The following is a 24,078-nucleotide window of genomic DNA, read 5'->3' as shown; positions in this document are numbered from 1 at the left end:
TAAAACAACTCCCAATTGAGATCAAAAAGCTAAGGTTGGAGGATAAAACCTGCACTAAGAAGAACTTGCTGCAAGTAGATCTAAATGTCTTCACCTGAAACATACAAAGACATTAAAGTGATGCCAGGCAAGGGGGGCGACACCCATTATCAGGGGTGCCAACTTGAATAAAATAGTGGGGGTCCCAGGAAAGCCCCACCCCACAGATTTTGTCACATGGCATGGCACATACACACTATTTGAATGACAATGTGCCTCAGTTCTCCCAACATCACTTACAGTTATCTCAACATCAGTCCCAAGCAGTGGCAGACCTACCCACATTTTAGGGGCTCTGTAGCTTCAGCTGTTCTGGGGGGCCCTTCACAACTAGCAATGAGTTCTGGGTAACCACTGTTGTCTTCTTCAACAGATCACCACATTTAAAAAATCAGATTTTGATTAGAATTCCTGTTCTGGGTTGTCTCACGTGTCAAAGACACTGGTGTGAATAAAAATGTGTAGGCATGTGGACTAAATCCCTCTGAGATTAGGTGCCCAGAATCTTAAGATTCATTGGTTTCGTAGGAGATATGCCCCTGATTCCAAGCTGCTCTCTGTATAAAATAGGCAAAATATCGGAATCTAGATGCTAGAACAGCTCTGGAGAGAGAGATAAATGTAATACAATAGATAAAAGGCAAGATTAAAACAACACCCAATTGAGATCAAAAAGCTAAGGTTGGAGGATAAAACCTGCACTAAGAAGAACTTGCTGCAAGTAGATCTAAATGTCTTCACCTGAAACATACAAAAACATCAAAGTGATGCCAGGCAAGCCTCTCTGGGAGTGGAAGGTGCGGGATTTATTTCCCCACATCCATCTCTCTGAATGAGGGAAAGAGTTGAGTGGTGGAGAGCAGAGGGCATATTACGCAGGAGAGACTGCTAAATCTCCAAGCCTATGGGGCTATTTTCAAGTTTTGCAAAGGGGTGATGCCAAGGGAAGGGTGTGCTCCAGCCAATCTAGATTGGTCAAGCAGCGCTTGAAAAGTGAACTTGAAACTCGCTCCTCCCCAAAAGCCGCCTCCCCATTGGAGCGCTTCTCTCCAAGGAAAACGCGCCGGCCAATTGGCAGCCAGGAGGGGCTATAAAGGCGCCGAACTCCAGAAACCTGGAGCGCGCCTTGAGGAGCAAGGACACTTTGCAAGCGAAAACCAGCTTTGTTGGAAGAGAACGAGGCAGCTTTTTTACAAGATGAAAAGTACCGGCCGAGGTAAGAAGAAAGGATTGTTAAGAAGATTTTTAGTTCACTTGTCTTTTAAAAATTGCTCAAATAATTGATATAAATTCAGGGTTTCATAAACGACGGTTTTTATAAATGAAGGGTGTTTCTGTTTCTGGGTCAGGATCAGGATCAGGGTGTAGGGAAGGCTTTCAAAGACCCATTTGTGGTAGCCAGGGAGGGATTACACAGGGGCTCAAATGTCTTCGGTTGGAAACATTTCGCAAGATTGGTTTGCACATCTTTACTTGTAAGCATGAGGCATTTACTGCATTTTACTGCATGAAGCATATACACACTCACTTTCTGAATGTTAAATCCCTTTCACATAAACGGGATTAAATTTCCCAATAAAAGTGGTTAGGATTAGTTGCGACAAAGGATGGCAGGCGTAGATATAAGAGCGTAAAATTCTTACGCTTTGGCTTTTCATGCAAGCCTTGTTCAGAGCAATCGGAGGCTCATTTAAAGACCACGAAGTGCGTGGATTTCAATGTCAGGTAGAAAAGCCTTTCTGTAAAAAGCGAAGGCTTTGCTCTTCTGCGCTCTGCCGGGTGGGTGGTCAGCGGGGCGGTTGAAAGAATTGCCACTGAAGCGTTCTCTACTGGGGGTCGTTTTACGCAGTGTAACCTCAGGCAGCGCCCGTTTCTGGGGGTCTTGCTCCGGGTCAAGTGCAGGCGATGCAGCCCTGAGCTTTCCATGTCGGGAGGAACCTCTTCTGTTTAAGCCGAGCGCTTCCTTCAGATTTGCCTCTTTGTCTTTTCCCAGGAGAAAGCCACCCCAAAGTCGGAGGAGATAGGAGAAAAAGGACCGTTTTCACCCCTGCCCAAATCGAGCTTTTAAAGAAGGCGTTTGAAGAGAACCAGTACCCCGGATACGGGACTAGGGAGGCTCTGGCGAGGTGCATCGGAGTCGAAGAAGATCGTGTGCACGTAAGAATCGGGATGGTGGGGGCTCCCAAGACTTCCCTAAACCGCACATAATTTGAAACGCTCAGAATAATCCTTGCGTAGTCGAAGGCCTTAGTTCACCCTGGTGCCTCTCAGCTTATCGCGAAAGGCGCCTTGCTCAAGAGCTAACTGCCTCTTTCTTGGTTCTTTCTTTGGGGGGGGTGTATGGTGGATGTAAAGGCTTTTTGTAAAGGGTGGGTGGATTGTGCTCCCTACTTTTCAAATTTAGGGAGAAATTGTGCGCATACTTGTTCAGAAATCATGCTTCCTGATTAAGGCTTCCTTTTCCTTCCCAGTAAAATTATGCACAGCACACATTCATTTAATGCAGATTCTGAGTTTTCTGAGATTCTGACCCCAAACAGGGCAGAACAAATGGGTAGGTCTTCTGAGTGAGCCATTTAAAATTACTATTACTAAGTTTATTGAATTTTTAAAACATTTGCCAGGCATAAAGTATTGCCTTCCAGCTCAAATTCACACAGATATGTTAAGTCTTGTATGCAGCCATCCACTTGGCATTAAGAAACGCTTGACAATTTCTTAAAGATGATGCTCACAGATGATCCACAGGTTATACTTCAATAAAGCGAGTCTTGTGGAACCCCAGAGGAATAAGCATAATTTATTAAATGTAATTCTCTCTGTTGGATCAAAAAGACATATTCATGGTAACAATGTCTTCTATATTCACAGAACATAATGCCTATATGCCTTTCACACAACACAAAACAAGTTAACGTAGGTTCTCCCACTAATACACTAATCTTTGTTTGGTTGTTGTACCTGAAAGTGAAATTATGACCTACCCGTTGGGAAATAATGGGCATTTGGTTCTCTCCTTTCTTCTGTTCAGATCTGGTTTCAAAACAGAAGGGCCAGAACACCAAAGAGGATAGGTTCCAGGATAAGGATCGGGAACCATGCTGCAGCTCCTTATAGCCACAGTGAGAGAACCTGTCCAAGAAGCAGCCTGGACAGCAGCAGTCCGAGAAGCAGTCCAGGAAACCTCCAAAATATTCACATGCAACAATATTACCAGCCACAGAACTTTCATTATGCTGAAAGCTATGGAGGAGCAGGGTTGTGGCAGCCACCTCTCAACAACACGCAACCAGGAGAGTGTGCCCCGCAACAGCAGAGCTCCCTGGAATTGAACCCTGCTTATTACCAGCAAGCTGCTTTTTGTGGAACTGGGCTTTCTGAGACTTCTCAGGCGAGCAACTGCCCAGTTCCATATTACGGTGCGGAGATGGTGAGGCAGCCTCCCCCATCATCTGGTAACTTCTTCATGGCATCAAGCACTTATACTCCCTGGTCTGCAACGGGGAATTATTCAGCTACAAATCCTGTACAAATGCAGAATGTTGATGGAACTGCTTCGGACTCTCAGTTTTTCTCTTTAAGTCAGGTTCCAGATTAGCATCCCCACTCCCCAACTCCTTCCTTGCTATCCTGTAGATATTTTCCAAGCTCCCTCTTTTAATGTATGACTTGGATGTTTTGAATAAAGTTTGTTCTTTTACTAGCTTGTCTGGAGTCTTCCTTTAACTTTCCATTTACTGAAACATTCACTTTCCTGTGTGCAAGCATATCAACATGGGCTTAATTTTCCCATAGAAAAAAGTCAGTTGCGCGGTAGATGTGGTTCTTGAGATAAAAGGTCAGGTCTACTAATGGCTGAAAATTCCTGAGACACATTTTAATGCACCAATGGCTTTCTGTCCCTTTCCTTTTCTTTTTAAGTCTCTGTATCTGAGGCTAGAGTAGGTGGCAATAAATGTGGGGGGAAGTTGCTATATTTTCTTTGTATGCAAAAGTATATTTGTAGATCCTGCTATAAGTGGATTTAGTAAAACTTTTCTGTGTTAATAAGTTTGGTTTCCATTAATGAGTCTTCCATTTTTTAAAAAACAGAAGTTTGAGATGGGGATATAAGGTTTAATTGATTTTTCTACCATGAGTGTGTTAAGTTGCTCTCCAAAGCTTTAATGACATCTAAGTTTAACTTGTATGTGCCGTAGCCTGCAACATGGACATTTATATCTATTAAAACCTTTGTGTGGGGATACTTTGAACACTTTATTTCATTTTCTTGCTCTTAATCCCCCCCTCCCGTTTTGTGCTCTACTGTCTTCAATGAAGCTTTATGGGAGGGTTGCCAGTGAACTAGAGGTACCACTGTATATGCCTGAGGGAAGATAGCCGCGTCCTGTGGTGGCGCTTGGGGACCGGCTACGAGATAACTCTGAAGGGCTTCCCTCTCGACATTGTCTTCCCTTATTACGTTCCCGCAGCATCAGCGCTATAACGAACATTTCCCCGGGGCAACGGGGGCGGAGGTTGGTGTCCTTCCCGCTCCTCTTTCTGGTCCCAATCCCCCACTCCCTCTCGCTTCCATCCCCCACCCCCCACTCCCTCTCGCTTCGCCTCATAGAATCCCGCCCTCCTCCTCCTCCCTGGTCTCCCCGCTTCTCCCCCCCCCCTCGGTCTACTCTTCGCTCCCTCTTAACACAATGACCGCCCCACCCCACCCCGCAGGGGGGACCCACCCAGGAAGCCAGATAAGCGCATTAGCATGTCTGGCCTCTGAGGAAGGCTGCCCCCTCTCGCCTTCCATGCTTCTCCTTTCATTCCTTCATCCTTCTGCTCCCCTCTGGCCCCTCCAGGCTCAGCGCGCGGGGGGGGGGACCGGCTGGGCTGCCCTAAATCCGCCTCTGCTTGGAAGCTGGATCTTCCTCACTTCCACTTCTACCCCACTCCAAATCTGCCTCTACAGCAGCCTCGGGGCAAAGAGGAGGCGCCACTGGTCTCTTCCCGCCTTTCTTCGCCATTTGATCTTAATCTCCCAACAATCTCCATTCTTCCCTGGGGGGGAAAGTTTTGGGACTCGGCTCAGGTGACCAAATGTCTTGGGCCGGCCCTGCTGACCCCCCTGCAGGAGTAAGTCTGGCCAAGGAGGCTGGGACGTCAGCTCAGGCAAATGCCCCCTTTTTCATCCTTGCCTCCTTTTCTGAACCTGCCCCTGGGAATTCGGTTGGTGTTTTTCTCCCTCCTCCATAAGGAAAGCCCTGAGCACTAGCATTCCCTGGGCGGTTGCCAGATGCTGAGGGGGAAGCACTCTGCACATGCCTGGGAGTAAACCATCTACTAGCTCCTGTTAGATTCCCTTAGGTGAAAGAAAGGGTTTCTAGAGTGATACCCCAGTAGGTACCTCGCAGAACTCATTGGAGGAAGAGTAAATGGTGACCACCACAGCACTGTCGAAAACGAGGACACAGATATCATTCAATGGGTCTGTGCTAATTTAAGGTAATATTCATCCTTATATTTGGAAGTATGGTTGATTCCCACCCACCCCCCTCAATTTTATTATTTTTTCTGTTTGTAAAACAAAAAACTGCAAAGTGGTTTACTATCAAGTGGGGTATACATTTAATGAAATAAACAAATGGCCAAAGGCAACTTAAAAACAATTACTGTAATTTAAATAGAAATATAATACTTCTCACTGTATTTAGGTGACCTGAATGCCTGCTTAGTCTGCTGTCCAAATGCTGACTTTTGGTGGGCATTTGTTTGAAAACTGCAGCTAGACTATAAAGCCCTTCAAAGAATGCTGTGTCTGCTATGTCTCTGTTCCAGCACTCTTTTCTTTAATCAAATTTCCACTATACTTTTCTTCAACAAGGCTACACTTTCTGAAAAACAACCTATTCTCAATGGGCTTCAGAAACCACAAAATTACTGTCTAACAACCTGGAGATCATCATACTCATACACATTAATTAATTAATTACAGATCGTTCCAAAGAGCACCCACATAGAAGTATGATTTCCGGTAAAATAACTTAAGGTGAAAAGAATTTTTAGGCAAACTTAATGCATGGAAGAGTTATGGGTATTTAAAGAGCTTTGATGGTTATTTAAAGATTACTCTTTCAAAATATACATTGAGCTTTTGAAGGAAATGTCAAGATACAACTTTTTCTGATATCTGCAGGCATAACACATTGCTCACAGTCAAACTGGGCTTATTTGAGTAATATAATTTTAATATTTGAAACGGAAATGAGATGAAGTGGGTGTCGATCAGGGAAAGAGAGCTTTATTGGCAGTTGTATCCCAGCTATGGAACAGCCTCCTCAGGGATTCTATCCTGGTGCCTTCTTCTCCAAATCATCTAGTGAAGACCTTTTGCTTCACCCACATGGTTTAATTCTTTATTGAAGCTTGGGTGCTTTATGCTCTCTATGATGCCATCCATATAAGTTGCAAAATAAGTTTTTTGTTCTCTTTTATTTTTCGTTGATCATGATTTTTAATTATTATAAATCAAGACAAATCCATTTAGTCAGAAATATCTCCCTCTCAATCCCATGTACTTATCTACTGCTTTTGAAATGAACCTCACAAATCAAAACAATAAGCATCCATTAAAAATGTAATAAAACGGCAAAGTGCAAGGGGGGGAAAGTTCAATGCTTTTAGGATTGTAGCTTTTAAAAGTGTAGTTTAGTGGGAGAGAAATTTTTCTCTATCCACTTTCTCCATGCAATGCAAAATTTTATAAATTTCTGTCATGCCACCTCTTATCCAACTTTTCTCTAAACCAAAAAGTCCCCAATGCTCCAATCTTTCCTGATTGTTCCATTCACTTGATCACTCTGCCAGTTCTCCACTCACAGAACTGGAGATCTGTGATAACGCATCACCTGCTTGTATGCATAGGGTGGGATGGGGGGCGCAACTAATCCCTTTCCCCCACCCCAGTCCTAATTGCTTTCTAAATTGCTGTTTCCTTTGCATGGCGGCGGTGGGAAGAACGCTGGGTGTTTTGCAGTAGATCACAAAGGATTGCTGACCTCACCTCCCCGTGTTTATAAATACAGTAACTGCAAAATATTCCCCCTCCCCCTCTACATTATACTGCTGAGATGAAGAATACTTGAGTTAACCAGGAACGGATTTATGTGTGGAAAGCCTGTGAGCTCCCATTAATTCTGATTCTCCAAACAAGTTCCTGGGCTCATAATTCTTGTATTCTAAGAGTATGGCTTTTGTACTAAGCTCTTTATTGCTGGATCCTAGGTTCTAGTTAAAGCGAGGGAAGCAAATCTCTTGCTGCATGGTGCCTGTGACTTCCAGTCCCTTATTGGGCAAATATTAATTCTGAGTGGGCAACTTGGATGGGTAAAATAGCATGGTATTTACACCTCTTCCCCAGCACCACAAATAGTTCTGACTCTCTACTCCCCTCTACTCCCCTCCCCTCCCCTCCCCTAGTTTGCTGTTTTCAAACCCAACAACAGGGAAACATAGGGAAAATGCCAGAATCTAGATGCTAGAACAGCTCTGGAGAGAGAGATAAATGTAATACAATAGATAAAAGGCAAGATTAAAACAACACCCAATTGAGATCAAAAAGCTAAGGTTGGAGGATAAAAGCTGCAATAAGGACAACTAGCTGCAACTAGATCTAAATGTCTTCACCTGACACATACAAAAACATCAAAGTGATGCCAGGCACGCCTCTCTGGGAGTGGAAGGTGCGGGATTTATTTCCCCACATCCATCTTTCTCAATGAGGGAAAGAGTTGAGTGGTGGAGAGCACAGGGCATCATTACGCAGGAGAGACTGCTAAATCTTAGTGAAAGGAAAGGTACTAGGTGGTGTGTCATCTGGTGTGGATGAGGAAAGACTGCAGCGTTATCGGCTGCCCTGGGTGGAATCTACACATAAAAAACACTCTGCAAATGCTAAAAAAAAACATTTTGAAAAATATATTGAATTTCCCATAGCTCACCACAAAAATGGAGTTCTTACTCGAAAAAAAGTTTCCTTGCCGATTCTGAGTCAGCATACTTAGGATTAGGGTTTATAGGTACACCTAGAGAGGGTCCCTTGTGTTAATTTTCTTAAGCAAAAATAGCAAAGAATGTACCAATGGGGAAACATTATTGATTAACAAACTGCCAGGGACTGGGAACATTCATTGTATGAGCTGGAAGGTTTCAGAACGTTTTCAGTTCCTTTGAGGATCGGAGGCAACTATCTTGCCTCGGGTGCAGGGTGGAGCGGCAGGCTATTTGGATGCCGCAAGTCCCTGAAAGGCAGAGGAATATGGCCACGGGATAGTTGTGGGGATAGAAAGCCAGAAAGAGAAATAGTGGAAGTGAAAAAGAAGCACCAGCAACGTGTGAAGCAAGCCTAGGAAACGGAAAGCTCCCTTTGACTCAGAATGCAACCCCGTTGCAGTTACAAGCTATAGTGAGACTGTGTAGATTCAGGATTTGGTTGCGACGTCTGTCAGGGGCTGAATACTCCGAGAGTCTAACATGAACCGCTTGGGCTTGAAAGACCTACTGACTTCTTGGCAAGAGGAGTTTGCCTTCCCTTTATTTGCAATGGTGTTACTCACATTCTTCCCTTAAAGTTTTTGCACCGCCTAACCTTTAGGAAAACCTCTAAGCGGCTTACGAAAGCATGAACATGATCGATAAAAGTCAAAGTGAAAAACATGCAAAATGCAATTACAGTTAAGCTAAAACCACCGATTAAAAGGCATAGCAACTTTTTGCAGGTAAAGGAAACAAAGTTTATAGCAGGCGCCGAAAAGGGTGCAGTGAAGGCGCCTGCTTCATCTCAAAAGGCAGGGGGTTTCAGAGTGTACTTGCTGCATCTAGGCTTCTTGGGCAAAGCCTTTCAACATGCCTCATTCTTGGCGCATCTCTGTCTGTAAAATGAAAGCCTCATAATAATGTTTTTAAAAAATAAACCACAGTTCTCTTTGGCTCTCTCGCTCCCCAACCCGTTTTCTCAATTCCCTTCTCTTCAACTGTGCGCACTAATTTCCAAGCCTATGGGGCTATTTTCCAGTTTTGCTAAGGGGTGATGCCAAGGGAAGGGTGCGCTCCAGCCAATCTAGATTGGTCAAGCAGCGCTTGAAAAGTGAACTTGAAACTCGCTCCTCCCCAAAAGCCGCCTCCCCATTGGAGCGCTTCTCTCCAAGGAAAACGCGCCGGCCAATTGGCAGCCAGGAGGGGCTATAAAGGCGCCGAACTCCAGAAACCTGGAGCGCGCCTTGAGGAGAAAGGGCAATTTTGGAAGCGAAAAGCAGCTTTGTTGGAAGAGAGCGAGGCAGCGCTTTTGCAAGATGAAAACTACCGGCCGAGGTAAGAAGAGAGGATTGTTAAAACGATTTTTAGTTCACTTGTCTTTGATATAAATTGAGGGTTTCATAAACGAAGGTTTTTATAAAGGAAGGTTGTTTCTGTTTCTGGGTCAGGATCAGGGTGTAGGGAAGACCCGTTTGTGGTAGCCAGGGAGGGATTACACAGGGGCTCAAATGTCTTGGGTTGGAAACATTTCGCAAGATTGGTTTGCACATATTTTACTTGTAAACATGAAGCATTTAGTGCATTTTACTGCATGAAGCATTTACACACACACTTTCTGACTGTTAAATCCCTTTCACATAAACGGGATTAAATTTCCCAATAAACGTGGTTTGGATCGGCTGCGGAAAACGATGGCAGCCATAGAAATAAGAGCGTAAACGTATTATCTAAAATTCTATGGTTTGTTTTCATTCAAGCCTTGCTCCGAGCAACCGGAGGTTTATTTAAAGGCCACAAAGTGCGTGGAAATCAATGTCAGGTACAAAAGCCTTCCTGTAAAAAGCGAAGGCTTTGCCCTTCTGCGCTCTGCCGGGTGGGTGGTCAGCGGGGCGGTTGAAAGAATTGCCACTGAAGCGTTCTCTACTGGTGGTTGTTTTACGCAGTGTAACCTCAAGCAGCGCCCGGGCAAGTGCAGGCGATGCAGCCCTGAGCTTTCCATGTCGGGAGGAACCTCTGCAAGCGTCGCTTCTGTTTAAGCCGAGCGCTTCCTTCAGATTTGCCTCTTTGTCTTTTCCCAGGAAGAAGCTACCCCAAAGTCGGTGGAGATAGGAGAAAAAGGACCGTTTTCACCCCTGCCCAAATCGAGCTTTTAAAGAAGGCGTTTGAAGAGAACCAGTACCCCGGATACGAGACCAGGGAGGCTCTGGCGAGGTGCATCGGAGTCGAAGAAGATCGTGTGCACGTAAGAATCGGGATGGTGGGGGCTCCCAAGACTTCCCTAAACCGCAGATACTGGAAGAATTTGAAACGCTCAGAATAACCCTTGCGTAGTCGAAGGCCTTGGTTCACCCTGGTGCCTCTCAGCTTATCGCGAAAGGCGCCTTGTTCAAGAGCTAACTTCCTCTTTCTTGGTTCTTTCTTTGGGGGGGGGGCGTGTATCGTGGATATAAAGGCTTTTGAACATAATGCCTATATGCCTTTCGCACAACACAAAACAAGTTAACGTAGGTTCTCCCACTAATACACTAATCTTTGTTTGGTTGTTGTACCTGAAAGTGAAATTATGACCTACCCGTTGGGAAATAATGGGCATTTGGTTCTCTCCTTTCTTCTGTTCAGATCTGGTTTCAAAACAGAAGGGCCAGAACACCAAAGAGGATAGGTTCCAGGATAAGGATCGGGAACCATGCTGCAGCTCCTTATAGCCACAGTGAGAGAACCTGTCCAAGAAGCAGCCTGGACAGCAGCCCGAGAAGCAGTCGAGGAAACCTCCAAAATATTCACACGCAACAACATTACCAGCCACAGAACTTTCATTATGCTGAAAGCTATGGAGGAGCAGGGTTGTGGCAGCCACCTCTCAACAACACGCAAGCAGGAGAGTATGCCCCGCAACAGCAGAGCTCCCTGGAATTGAACCCTGCTTATTACCAGCAAGCTCCTTTTTTTTGTGGAACTGGGCTTTGTGAGACTTCCCAGGCGAGCAACTGCCCAGTTCCATATTACGGTGCGGAGATGGTGAGGCAGCCTCCACCATCATCTAGTAACTTCTTCATGGCATCAAGCAGTTATACTCCCTGGTCTGCAACGGGGAATTATTCAGCTACAAATCCTGTACAAATGCAGAATGTTGATGGAAGTGCTTCGGACTCTCAGTTTTTCTCTTTAAGTCAGGTTCCAAATTAGCATCCCCACTCCCCAACTCCTTCCTTGCTATCCTGTACATATTTTCCAAGCTCCCTCTTTTAATGTATGACTTGGATGTTTTGAATAAAGTTTGTTCTTTTACTAGCTTGTCTGGAGTCTTCATTTAACTTTCCATTTACTGAAACATTCACTTTCCTGTGTGCAAGCATATCAACATGGGCTTAATTTTCCCATAGAAAAAAGTCCGTTGCGCGGTAGATGTGGTTCTTGAGATAAAAGGTCAGGTCTTCTAATGGCTGAAAATTCCTGAGACACATTTTAATGCACCAATGGCTTTCTGTCCCTTTCTTTTATTTTTAAGTCTCTGTATCTGAGGTTAGAGTAGGTGGCAATAAATGTGGTGGGAAGTTGCTGTATTTTCTTTGTATGCAAAAGTATATTTGTAGATCCTGCTATAAGTAGATTTGTTAATAAGTTCGGTTTCCATTTTTTAAAAAACAGAAGTTTGAGATGGGGATATAAGGTTTAATTGATTTTTCTACCATGAGTGTGTTAAGTTGCTCTCCAAAGCTTTAATGACATCTAAGTTTAACTTGTATGTGCCGTAGCCTGCAACATGGGCATTTATATCTATTAAAAACTTTGTGGGGGGATATTTTGAACACTTTATTTCATTTCCCCGCCCAAACCGCCCCCGCGCATTCGCCCCCGCCTGTCCCTTTGGCCACACCGGCCGCCCTCCTCCTCCTTCTCCCTGGTCTCCCCTCTTCTCCCCCCCCGTCCCCTCGGTCTCTTCTCCTCTCCCTCTTAACACAACGACCCCCCTACCCCACCCCGCAGGGGGGACCCACCCGTGAGGCGAGATAAGCGCATTAGCATGTCTGGCCTCTGAGGAAGGCTGCCCCCTCTCGCCTTCCACGCTGCTCCTTTCATTCCTTCATCCTTCTGCTCCCCTCTGGCCCCTCCAGGCTCAGCGCCGGGGGAGGGGGAACCGGCTTGGCTGCCCTAAATCCTCCTCTGCTTGGAAGCTGGATCTTCCTCACTTCCACTTCTACCCCACTCCAAATCTGCCTCTACAGCAGCCTCGGGGCAAAGAGGAGGCGCCACTTGTCTCTTCTCGCCTTTCTTCGCCATCTTGATCCCCCAACAATCTCCAGCGTTTCTCTGCTAAAAGCAGGGGCGTCCCAAGGGACAGTGGGTGATTCCAGGAACTGATCAGAAACCGGACGCCTTCTGTAAATCCGGTAAAGTAGAGACTCTTGGAGAGCCTGTCCCTCATTCCTGATGTAGACCTCCCTTCTCCCCTTCTCCCCTGGGGGGAGGGACAGTTTTGGGACTCGGCTCAGGTGACCAAATGTCTTGGGCCGGCCCTGCTGACCCCCCTCCAGGAGTAAGTCTGGCCAAGGTGGCTGGGATGTCAGCTCAGGCAAATGCAACCCAGGGAGGATTTCACCCTGAAGCCTGTGCCCCCTTTTCATCTTTGCCTCCTTTTCTGAACCTGCCCCTGGAAATTCGGCTGGTGTTTCCCTCCTCCATAAAGAAAGCCCTGAGGGTCCTGAGCACTAGCATTCTCTGGGTGGTTGCCAGATGCTGAGGGATAAGCACTCTGCACATGCCTGGGAGTAAATCCTCTACCAGCTCCTGTTAGATTCCCTTAGGTGAGAGAAAGGGTTTCTAGAGTGATAGCCTAGTAGGTGCCTCCCAGAACTCATTGGAGGAAGACTAAATGGTGACCACCACAGCACAGCACTGTCGAAAACGAGGACACAGATATCACTCAATGGCTCTGTGCTAATTTAAGGTAATATTAATTTGTGTGCTTGGAAGTATGGTTGATTCCCACCCCTCAATTTTATTATTTTATCTGTTAGTAAACCACGTTGCAGTTTTTTGTTTTACAATCAAGTGGTGTATACATTTAATGAAATAAACAAATGGCCAAAGGCAACATAAAAACAATTACTGTAATTTAAACAGAAATATAATACTTCTCACTGTATTTAGGTGACCTGAATGCCTGCTTAGTCTGCTGTCCAAATGCTGACTGTTGGTTGGCAGTTGTTTGAAAACTGCAGCTAGACCATAAAGCCCTTCAAAGAATGGTGTGACTGCTATGTCTGTGTTCCAGCACTCTTTTGTTTAATCAAATTTCCACTATACTTTTCTTCAACAAGGCTAAACTTTGTGAAAAACAACCTACTCACGAACTTCCGGGTTAGCGCCATCGACTAATGGCGGATTCCCTCCGAGCTCCGGAGGGAATTGGCTCTGCAGGATTTGGGTCTTGCCGCTGCGGCGACGCGAGGACCCTCAGAAATCACAGGCGCTGAAGCCTGTGAACCTGGTGACTTGGCGGGCATCATTTGCGCCCCCAGACCCGGGAAGGAGCCTTTTTAAAGGCTTCGGAACGGGGGACGGGGTGAGCGGCGCGGTGCTGAGAGTCGACTGCTTCTCCTGCGGAGTGAAGCCGCATGCCATGGTCGGAGAGCATTGACTTCTTCTTGTGAACAATTGGACTTTAAAAGCAACAACCCGTGAGTAGTACGGAAATTGGATTTGCAAAGAAAAAATTTTTTTGAATTAGGCACGATCGGGGATTTTACTGGAGGATAAGAGTTAATTTTGAGAGCTGAAGTGCCACCCCCCCGGACCCGGGAGTGATCCGCGAGAGAGCCTGTTGAGGAGATATAGAAGAGTTTGACAGCTGTCACATTAGCTGTCAAGAAGGAAAAAGAGAACTTTGTTTCTGTTGTCTCTGCTGGATATATTTGTTACAATTTGGTTATATTTTGTTGAAAACAAGGAAGAACTGATACAAACTAACTTGATTTTTGGATTTGAACTGGAAGGAAGATTAAGTAACCAAAATCCCTCTAGAGGGGTTTTTGGGACATTACAAGAATGGCTGAAGAAGGAAAAATTCAAGCTAAATTGGACAGAGTTTTTCTTCTCTTGGGAAAGTTACAAGGCCAAATTGATGTTTTGGCTACCAATGTTGCAACTCTGGACTTAACAGTAAACAAATTCATTGAATTTGATAAGGATTTGACTCAGGAAGTTCACGCAGCTGGACAAGAAGAGAAACTTGAGAGATTTGAGAGTGTGGAGAAAGAGATATATGTTGTTTCTGAGGAAAAGGAAGGAGGAGATGTAATATTGCAGATGACAAAGGAGAGCCAGAGGCCTGACATGATGGTTACAAAGGAAAATAAGTACTGGATGATGAAATTGGTCTGAATTGGAGATTGAAGAATGGAGAGATCTCCTTATGTGGAGATCTGAAGACCTATGGATTACAAATTTGATTAAGGTGGAAGTTGGAGCTTTCGGGACATTTGGACTTAAAAGGAGTAAGAAACAAGATTCGGGCTCCACTTTTAAGTATGAAGGTCTGGCTGGAAGAAACATGGACCCTACTGGGACAGAGCTTCTCCGAGATCTGGTGTTTAATACTAAGGACTACCAAAAAAACCGGCAGAGAGGAATTGAGAGAGAATTAAGAGCCTTGGACGTGAGGTCTCCAGGCTGATAGTAGACTAAGACTGATGGACATTTGTTGGGGATCGAAACCGGGAAAGGGTGGGGTGGGGTTTGGGAATCCAAAGGGTGTACAATTATAATCTTTTTTATTTTATTTTGTTATTAGTATGAAAATTGGGGAATTCGTGGAAGGGAATTTGGGTCGACTTAGAAAAAAGTTTTAAGAATGAGCACTGATGTACAAATATTGATGTTTATAAGTTAAAATTGGTTTTTCTAAAATGAATTAAATATAAAAAGGTCAAAAAATGGGGGATAAGAACTTGTTGAACTAACAATTTGAATTGGAATATAAGAAGGGGAGGTGTGGGGAAGTCAGGGAAATATGTTATTGAAAATAGGGATTGTAAACTTTATGTGTTTTTAACTTTTTTGTTTTTTGTTTTTTCATTTTTTAATGTATTAAGGTGGAAAATCTCAATAAATATCTTTTAAAAAGAAAAGAAAAACAACCTACTCACAATGGGCTTCAGAAACCACAAAGTTACTGTCTAACACTCACACAAATTAATTAATTAATTAATTAATTAATTACAGATCGTTCGAAAGAGCACCCACATTGAAGTATGATTTCTGGTAAAATAACTTATGGTGAAAAGAATTTTTAGGCAAACTTAATGAATGGAAGCATTATGGGTATTTAAAGAGCTGAAATGGTTATTTAAAGATTGCTCTTTTAAAATATACATTGAGCTTTTGGAGGAAATGTCAAGACACAACTCCACTTTTTCTGATATCTGCAGGCATAACACATTGCCCACAGTCAAATTGGTCTTATTTGAGTAATATAATAATTTTAATATTTGAAACGGAAATGAGATGAAGTGGGTGTCGATCAGGGAGAGAGAGTTTTATTGGCAGTAGAACCCCAGCTATGGAACAGCCTCCTCAGTGAGTCTTTCCTGGTGCCTTCTTTATCTTCTCTAAATCATCTAGTGAAGACCTTTTGGTTCACCCACATGGTTTAATTCTTTATTGAAGCTTGGGTGTTTTATGCTCTCTATGATGCCATCCATATAAGTTTTTCGGTCTCTTTTATTTTTGGTTAATCATGATTTTTAATTATTATAAATCAAGACACATCCATTTAGTAAGAAATATGTCCCTCTCAATCCCAACCATTTCATTTACTTATGTACTGCTTTTGAAATGAACCTCACAAAGTGGTTTACATCAATATATCAAAACAATAAGCATCCATTAAAAATGTAATAAAACAGCAAAGGCAAAGTGCAAGGGGGGAAAGTTCAATGCTTTTAGGATTGTAGCTTTTAAAAGTGTAGTTTAGTGGGAGAGAATTTTTTCGCTATCCACTTTCTCCATGCAATGCAAAATTTTATAAATTTCTGTCATGCCACCTCTTATCCAACTTTTCTCTAAACTAAGTAATCCCTAATGCTCCAACCTTTCCTCATTGTTCCATCCACTTTTTCACTCTGCCGGCCCTTTTCTGAATTATCTGAACTGGAGATCTGTGATAACTCATCACATGCTTGTATGCATAGGGTGGGATGGGGGGCGCAACTAATCCCTGTCCCGCTCCCCCACCCCAGTCCTAATTGCTTTCTAAATTGCTGTTTCCTTTGCATGGCAGCGGTGGGAAGAACGCTGGGTGTTTTGCAGTAGATCAGAAAGGATTGCTGACCTCCCCTCCCCGTGTTTATAAACACAATAACCGCAAAATAATCCCCCTCCCCCTGTACCACAAATAGTTCTGAATCTCTACTCCCCTACCCTACCCTCGTTTGCTATTTTAAAACCCAACAGCAGATGACTATTACAGTTCTCCCAACATCAGTCCCAAGCAGTGACAGACCCACATTTTTGGGGCCCTGAAGTTGAGCTGTTCTGGGGGCCCCTTCACAACTAGCAATGAGTTCTGGGTAACCACTGTTGTCATCTTCAATGGGGTTGTTCCCTGACAGATCACCACATTTTTAAAAAGCAGATTTTGATTAGAATTTCTGTTCTGGGTTGTCACACGTCTCAAAGTCATTGGTGTGAATAAAAATGTTTAAGAATGTGGATTAATTCAGGTCTGGGGCCTCTCTGGGATTTGGCGCCCAGAATCTTAAGATTAAATGGTTTCATAGGAGATCTGCGCTTGCGTATCCAATGCACTGTTTTTAAAATAACGTAAGCTTTTTTCTAGTGTAAAATGGACGCAAATTTAATAGTCTATTAATAAAAATATAGTTTCTTACTCAGCTTAGATTTCCTTCGCCACTGCTGTTATGTTTATCGTCTTATTCGCATTTGATGCGATTCCTGGCCGTTGCCACTGCCTCCATCCAAGGCGATGTACAAATCTATTTAGACGAGAGAGGATGCTTTGAGGGGTATTGGAATTAAGTTGTTCCAAGCTTCTGTGTCCATATGAAATAATTTACACTTGCTTCTTTTTAGAACAACAACAAAAACTTTTTAAAAAGGCACAGCCTGACTCCCTCCTTTGGCAATCTTCACGGAGCTCTGGCCCAATGGTTGCCATTGGTTTGATTTGAATTAATTTTGTAATGAATGATTTTAGAGTGTTGTGTTGTGTTGTACTGTTGTACTGTTTTATTGTTGTTAGCCGCCCCGAGCTCGGCTTTGGCTGGGGAGGGCGGGATATAAATAAAATTTATTATTATTTTATTATTATCCGTTTAAGATAGGAAGTGTGTGCTACCTGGTAAAGCGCGGGGGGGGGCGTGTTCTTTGGTTGGACCGCAAGTGTGATTTTTGTACGATGCAGGTGTGGGACACCCCACTTTATTCAGTTCTGGGGCAGTTACTTGCACTGGCTTGGCAAAGAAAATGTGTAGCAGTCGCCGGAAAGTCCCCTCTCTCTCTCTCTCTCTCTCTCTCTCTCTCTCTCTCTCTCTCTCTCTCTCTCCCCTCACTTCTGAATTCTCTTCTCTTCAGTTGCCTGCATTGGATAATGCTCCAAGTCGAAACGTGCCAACAGCGAAATATTAAGCATATCAACGCCGTTTTTTAAAATGTATTTTATTGCTTTTTCACATGCAATGAATACCATTTAAAATGCAATAAACGACGTCAGCTAGTCTGTCGTTTCTTGGAATCAACAGCAGTTTAAGGTTGGAACCACTGCTTAAAACCAAGGGCTAAGGAAGAAATCACAGACTAAAGTAGGTCAGAGTCAATTGGTTATTACTGGCGGCCGAAGAGTCAACTGCCAAAGGGGTGGCCAGGGAGGGAGGGAGGGGGTTGACTCAGTTTAGCAAAACAACTGAAAAAAAAGGTGACTCCCTCTTATCGGCTGAGAAGTAAGGGTGGGGTTCGCCCACCGGAGATAATTGCCCAGACCGAACCCCCAGCAGAATAGCAGAGTGAACCTGAGGGATCTTAGTGTCCATTTTTAAGGCAAAACCAATTCAGGAGAGAGCGAGAAAGAGTTTTTTCATGATGGCAACCAACAACGAAGGTAAAAGAAACTTTTAAAAAAATGATTATTAATTCACTTTCTATAAAAAACAACATTGCTCTAATTATTTATAGGGGAATGAGTAGGAAGGAAGATGATTTCTGTTTCATCTGGGTCAGGATCCTGGCGTAAGGAAGGCTTTCAAAGACCCATTTGTGGTAGCCGGGGAGAGATTAAACATGTCTCGCTATTTCTTGGGAAGAAGCCCAGGCAAGACTGCTTTGCACACCTTTATTCGTAAACACGAAGCATTTAGTGCGTGGAAAATGTGATCCTCTACAGGACACACTTTCCTGAACGTTAAATCCTTTTCAAATAAACGGCGATTTAATTTCCCAATAAACGCGATTAGGATCGGCTGCGGAAAACGATGGCAGACATAGAAATAAGAGCGTAAACTTCTTACTGAAAATTCTTTGGTTTGTTTTCATGCAAGCCTTGTGCCGAGCAACCGGAGGTTTATTTAAAGGCCACAAAGTGCGTGGATTTCAATGTCAGGTACAAAAGCCTTCCTGTAAAAAGCAAAGGCTTTGCCCTTCTGCGCTCTGCCGGGTGGGTGGTCAGCGGGGCGGTTGAAAGAATTGCCACCGAAGCGTTCTATACTGGTGGTTGTTTTACGCAGTGTAACCTCAGGCAGCGCCCGATTCTGGAGGACTTGCTCCGGGTCAAGTGCAGGCGATGCAGCCCTGAGCTTTCCATGGCGGGAGCATGTCAAGCGTCGCTTCAGTTTAAGTTTGCCCAGCGCTTCCTTCAGATTTGCCTCTTTGTCTTTTCCCAGGAGGAAGCTACCCCAAAGTCGGTGGAGATGGGAGAAAAAGGACCGTTTTTACCCCCGCCCAAATCGAGCTTTTAAAGAAGGCGTTTGAAGAGAACCCGTACCCCGGATACGGGACTAGGGAGGCTCTGGCGAGGTGCATCGGAGTCGAAGAAGATCGTGTGCACGTAAGAAGAGGGATAGTGGGGGTTCCTGGGACTTCCTTAAACCGCAAATACTGGATAAATTTAAATCGCTCAGAATAATTCTTTCGTTGTCATTCGAATGCCTTAGCTCTTCCTGGTGCCTCCGAGCTTAACGTGAAAGGTGCCGTATTCAAGAGCCGACTTCCTCTTTCCTGGGGTTTTGTGGGGTTTTATTTCGGGGGGGGCGTGTTGTACCGTGGATGTAAAGGCTTTTTGTAAGGGGTGGGTGTGTTGTGTCCCCTCCTTTTCAACTGTAGGAAGAAATTGTGCCCATACTTGTTCAGAAATCCTGGTTCCTGATTAAGGCTTCCTTTTCCTTCCCACTCAAATTATTGGAGGCACATACTTTCAAATATCAAAGGTTCTGGATCTGAACAGTAAAAACTCTTAACAGACCTGGTTTCAACCTAAATTGAGGATAAAACCACCCGGTTTTCTAGGCTGCCTTTATAGCCCGATCCACCTGACTGAACTCCCAAGGGAGTGTGCATAGGATAATCCTATTAGGATGGCAGCATTAAGCATCTTGCATTGGGAGACCAAATGTGCAGCATTCAGCTGGAACCACAGTTAAGCAACATTGCTTTTCTAGCCAATGTTCCGCAAGTCCCTAGGTCTCCCACACTGAAAAACTTACACCACACGAAGCACAAATATTTGGCTGTCCTCTGAGCTAGAAAGTGAAATTATGACCTATCCATTTGGAAATAATGGGCATTTTGTTCTCTCCTTTCTTTTGTTCAGACCTGGTTTCAGAACTGAAGAGCGAGAACAAAGATGACTGGGTCCAAAACAATGATCAGGAACCGAGCTACAACTCCTTATAGCCGCTCTGACAGAAGAAGTCCAAGCACTCCGAGGAGCAGTGCAAGAAGTCCGACGCAGCAACATTACCAGCCACGCAGCTTCCATTATCCCGAAAGCTATGAAGGAGCAGGGTTCTGGCAGTGACCTCTCAGCACCACGCAACCAGGAGAGCCCGTCTATGCAGCACAGCAGCAGAACTCCCAGGAATTGAACCCGGTTCATTACCAGCCAGCTGCTGTTGGTGGAACTGGGCTTTGTGAGACTTCCAAGGCAAGCAACTGCCCAGTTCCATATTATGATGCAGAGATGATGAGGCAGCCTCCAGCAGGGCTGGTAACTTCTGCACTCCATCAAGCAGTAAAACTCCCTGGTCTGCAATGGGGAACAGTCATTCAATGGCGAACACTTATGCAACGGGGAATCATCCAGCTGCAAATGTTGTTTGAAGATTACCAAAATGGGCAGCAAAGCAATATCTTCCCTTCTCTCGACGCCTTCTAGGGTTACCCATCCATATAAATACATTTTAAAGTTTTTCAATAAAGTTTGTTATTTTAATGCCTTTGTCTGGGATCATCATCTGGCTTTCCTTTTACTGAAGCATTCGCTTCCCTTTGCCCAAGCACGCTAAGACCACTTGTATACTGAAGTCAAAAATAAAAGCTGAACAATTTGCCACTTGTTCAAATAAGGACCAAAGTCAAAATCTGGGGTTAGAACAATTGGGTAAATGTTTCAAAATGTTCCAATTTTGCTTTTGTTTTTGTTGGGTTGATGTGGGTTAAATGTTTAGTTGGGGTTGGCGGTTACTTTAATTTGGGTATAAGTATAAACTGTTCATTATTATTATTATTTATTATTACTATTGGTTTCTTGGTTTGCTATTTATTTGTTTCGTTTTTTAATGTTTGATGCATTGTGTTGTAAGCACAATATATTTTTGTACTTTTTGCAGAAAACAATAAAGCATATATGGATATAGATATATACGTGCGTTTTTGTGCATGTGATTCTATGGGGATGGATTTTTCTAAGCCCTGCCTGCCTGCCATGCTACATAATGCACTCCCTTTTTGAAATGTTGCCTGAATACAGAAAGGGATTGGTTCTGCCGGATCCCCTCTCTGCTTTTACGTGCAACTTCCACGAAGGAAGAGTTCACCCAAATCAAAATCCACAGTAGCTTGATGATGTGACTCAGACATTGGGTTAAATCATGGAATTCAAAATGTTAAATGAGGATGCTAATTGAGAGTATTGGGAATGCCTTACAAGATTCCAATCTGTTTATAATGCTTCTGTTTATCACTTCATCATTCAGTATTTCCTCTTGTACCTAATCTTAAACCAAGCTAATCCTTGCTGAGCTTCTGACATCCAGACAAGGGACCAATTCTGCTTATGCGGTTCAGGGTTCAGGGTTTGCTTTCCCTCTGCTTTCCAGCTAAATGGTTCTGAAACCGAGTTTCAATTCCACGAGCTTATTTCTCTATTTATATCCCACCCAAGGGCGCCCACTTGAATAGAAGAATGGGGGGTGGACAAGGGACCTGGGCCCAAGAGTTGGCTCCTAGGACCCCACCTTTTCCCCTGGGACCTTGAGGCGGCCCTCCTCCTCCTCCTCCCTGGTCTCCCCGCTTCTCCCCCCTCCCCTCGGTCTCCTCTTCGCTCCCTCTTCACACAATGATCCCCCCACCCCAACCCGCAGGGGGGACCCACCCAGGAAGCCAGATAAGCGCATTAGCATGTCTGGGCTCTGAGGAAGGCTGCCCCCTCTCGCCTTCCATGCTGCTCCTTTCATTACTTTATCCTTTTGCTCCCCTCTGGCCCCTCCAGGCTCAGCGCGGGGGGCGGGGGCTCATCTGCCCTAAATCCGCCTCTGCTTGGAAGTTTATTTTCCTCTCCAATAAGGCTACATTTTAACTCCAATAAGGCTACATTTTATTTTTGGTTGATCATGATTTTTAATTATTATGAATCAAGACAGATCCATTTAGTCAGAAATACGTCCCTCTTAGTCCCTACCATTTCATTTACTTATGTACTGCTTTTGAAATGAACCTCACAAAGCGGTTTACATCAATATTTCAAAACAATAACCATCCATTAAAAATGTAATAAAACAGCAAAGGCAAACTGCAAGGGGGGAAAGTTCAATGCATTTAGGATTGTAGCTTTTAAAAGTGTAGTTCAGTGGGAGAGAAATTTTTCTCTATCCACTTTCTCCATGCAATGCAAAATTTTATAAATTTCTGTCATGCCACCTCTTATTCAACTTTTCTCTAAACCAAAAAGTCCCCAATGCTCCAAAGCTTTCCTCATTGTTCCATCCACTTGATCACTCTGCTTGCCCTTTTCTGAATTATCTGAACTGGAGATCTGTGATAACGCAGTGCGGGGGGGGGTTGTGCTGCCCTAAATCCGCCTCTGCTTGGAAGTTTTTTGTTCTCTTTTATTTTTGGCTGAACATGATTTTTAATTATTATAAATCAAGACAGATCCATTTAGTCAGAAATACTTCCCTCTCAATCCCTACCATTTCATTTACTTATGTACTGCTTTTGAAATGAACCTCACAAAGTGCTTTACATCAATATATCAAAACAATAAGCATCAATTAAAAATGTAATAAAACAGCAAAGGCAAAGTGCAAGGGGGGAAAGTTCAATGATTTTAGGATTGTAGCTTTTAAAAGTGTAGTTTAGTGGGAGGTTGGATCTTATTATTTATTTGTTAAATGTGAACCTCATTTTTGTTCCAAATTGTTGCTCTCTAGACCAGTTTCTATTCATCCAGACAAAATGATTCTGCCACCCTGACCAGTTAACACTTAAACTCTTGAGTATTGCTTCATCAATGTGATTACACTATTGACAGAGAACTTTGATCACCATGTTAACATCTATGATGTCATGAATAGCTCTATCTGAATTGAAATTTAAATGGATTTGCTGAACATTCAGATGTCTACCTAAATAGTGTGTGAAGCAATCCTAAGAGAATGATAACTTGGGAAACTGCTCTGCTTGGCTGTCCTCCAATTGCATTCAGGATAAGAATAAGACTACAGTGAGGGCAGGCAGATCTCTGAAGCACCAGGTGTGTATCCTTTCTCCTCAAACTACTTGAAAGCTCAAACACTGCACAGAATTCCCCCCCCCCAATTGATCTATCTATCTCTCCCCTCCAGACTAGATTTGAGTCCCAAGTAGGCTGTTCCTTTTCAGCTCCTATTTCTCCTGGCTCAACCTCTGCCTCCCAGTAAAATTCTGGTCTATTCCTCCTTCAGGACACCACACTCTGTCCTTCACAATACGCTCAGAGTGGAAGTTGTTTTTTCCAGAAACAACTCTTTCTCCCATTCACTCTTTATACCAGGGAAGATTCTGGAGCAGATCATTAAGCAAACAGTCTGTGAGCACCTAGAAAGGAATGCTGTGATCACCAATAGTCAGCATGGATTTCTGAAAAATAAGTCATGTCGGACTAACCTGATCTCGTTTTTTTGACAGAATTACAAGCCTGGTAGATGAAGGGAACGCAGTGGATGTAGCCTACCTTGATTTCAGCAAGGCATTTGACAAGGTGCCCCATGATATTCTTGTAAAGAAGCTGGTAAAATGCGGTCTTGACTATGCTACCACTCAGTGGATTTGTAACTGGCTGACTGACCGAACCCAAAGGGTGCTCATCAATGGTTCCTCTTCATCCTGGAGAAGAGTGACTAGTGGGGTGCCACAGGGTTCTGTCTTGGGCCCGGTCTTATTCAACATCTTTATCAACGACTTGGATGATGGACTCAAGGGCATCCTGATCAAATTTGCAGATGACACCAAACTGGGAGGGGTGGCTAACACCCCAGAGGACAGGATCACACTTCAAAACGACCTTGACAGATTAGAGAACGGGGTCAAAACAAACAAGATGAATTTTAACAGGGAGAAATGTAAAGTATTGCACTTGGGCAAAAAAAATGAGAGGCACAAATACAAGATGGGTGACACCTGGCTTGAGAGCACTACATGTGAAAAGGATCTAGGAGTCTTGGTTGACCACAAAGTTGACATGAGCCAACAGTGTGACGCGGCAGCTAAAAAAGCCAATGCAATTCTGGGCTGCATCAATAGGAGTACAGCATC

General features: G+C 44.0%; 2 protein-coding genes and 1 long non-coding RNA gene across 9 annotated transcripts in view; all 3 read left to right on the top strand.

Moving 5' to 3' along the window:
* LOC128413760 (homeobox protein prophet of Pit-1-like) overlaps positions 1 to 3,739 on the top strand; it is a 76,269-nt gene extending 72,530 nt beyond the window's left edge. For 4 of the 6 annotated variants that reach the window (XR_008330441.1, XR_008330443.1, XM_053388174.1 and 1 more), the window contains 2 exons: positions 2,033 to 2,196; positions 3,071 to 3,739. Coding sequence is in view for 3 of the 6 variants with exons in the window: in XM_053388174.1 (XP_053244149.1) it covers positions 2,033 to 2,196; positions 3,071 to 3,637 (731 nt within the window). In the remaining 3 variants the exon portion in view is untranslated. The remainder of the gene's footprint in view (positions 1 to 2,032; positions 2,197 to 3,070) is intronic. The other 2 variants (XR_008330442.1, XM_053388172.1) reach the window with 1 other exon arrangement.
* A 1,445-nt stretch (positions 3,740 to 5,184) lies between these two features.
* LOC128413761 (homeobox protein prophet of Pit-1-like) lies at positions 5,185 to 11,241 on the top strand. Of its 2 annotated transcripts, none has more exons than XR_008330444.1 (3): positions 5,185 to 5,526; positions 10,134 to 10,297; positions 10,675 to 11,241. XR_008330444.1 is itself a non-coding variant. In XM_053388176.1 (3 exons), the coding sequence occupies exons 1-3, from the start codon at positions 9,372 to 9,374 to the stop codon at positions 11,239 to 11,241; spliced, it is 750 nt and encodes a 249-aa protein (XP_053244151.1). In that variant the 5' UTR covers positions 9,039 to 9,371. The 2 variants fall into 2 exon arrangements, 1 of the variants encoding a protein (XP_053244151.1); XM_053388176.1 differs by lacking the exon at positions 5,185 to 5,526 and adding an exon at positions 9,039 to 9,390.
* A 1,491-nt stretch (positions 11,242 to 12,732) lies between these two features.
* LOC128413767 (uncharacterized) lies at positions 12,733 to 20,370 on the top strand. Its single transcript, XR_008330445.1, has 3 exons — positions 12,733 to 13,003; positions 18,951 to 19,253; positions 19,877 to 20,370. It is a non-coding gene; the product is annotated as an uncharacterized LOC128413767 (long non-coding RNA).
* Positions 20,371 to 24,078: the final 3,708 nt, after the last annotated feature.

Source organism: Podarcis raffonei, chromosome 5 (genome assembly GCF_027172205.1).
Source record: "Podarcis raffonei isolate rPodRaf1 chromosome 5, rPodRaf1.pri, whole genome shotgun sequence".
Taxonomy (NCBI): Eukaryota; Metazoa; Chordata; class Lepidosauria; order Squamata; family Lacertidae; genus Podarcis; species Podarcis raffonei.
The sequence above is the reverse complement of the archived record's forward strand: the minus strand, read 5'-3'. Positions and strand labels throughout refer to the sequence as shown.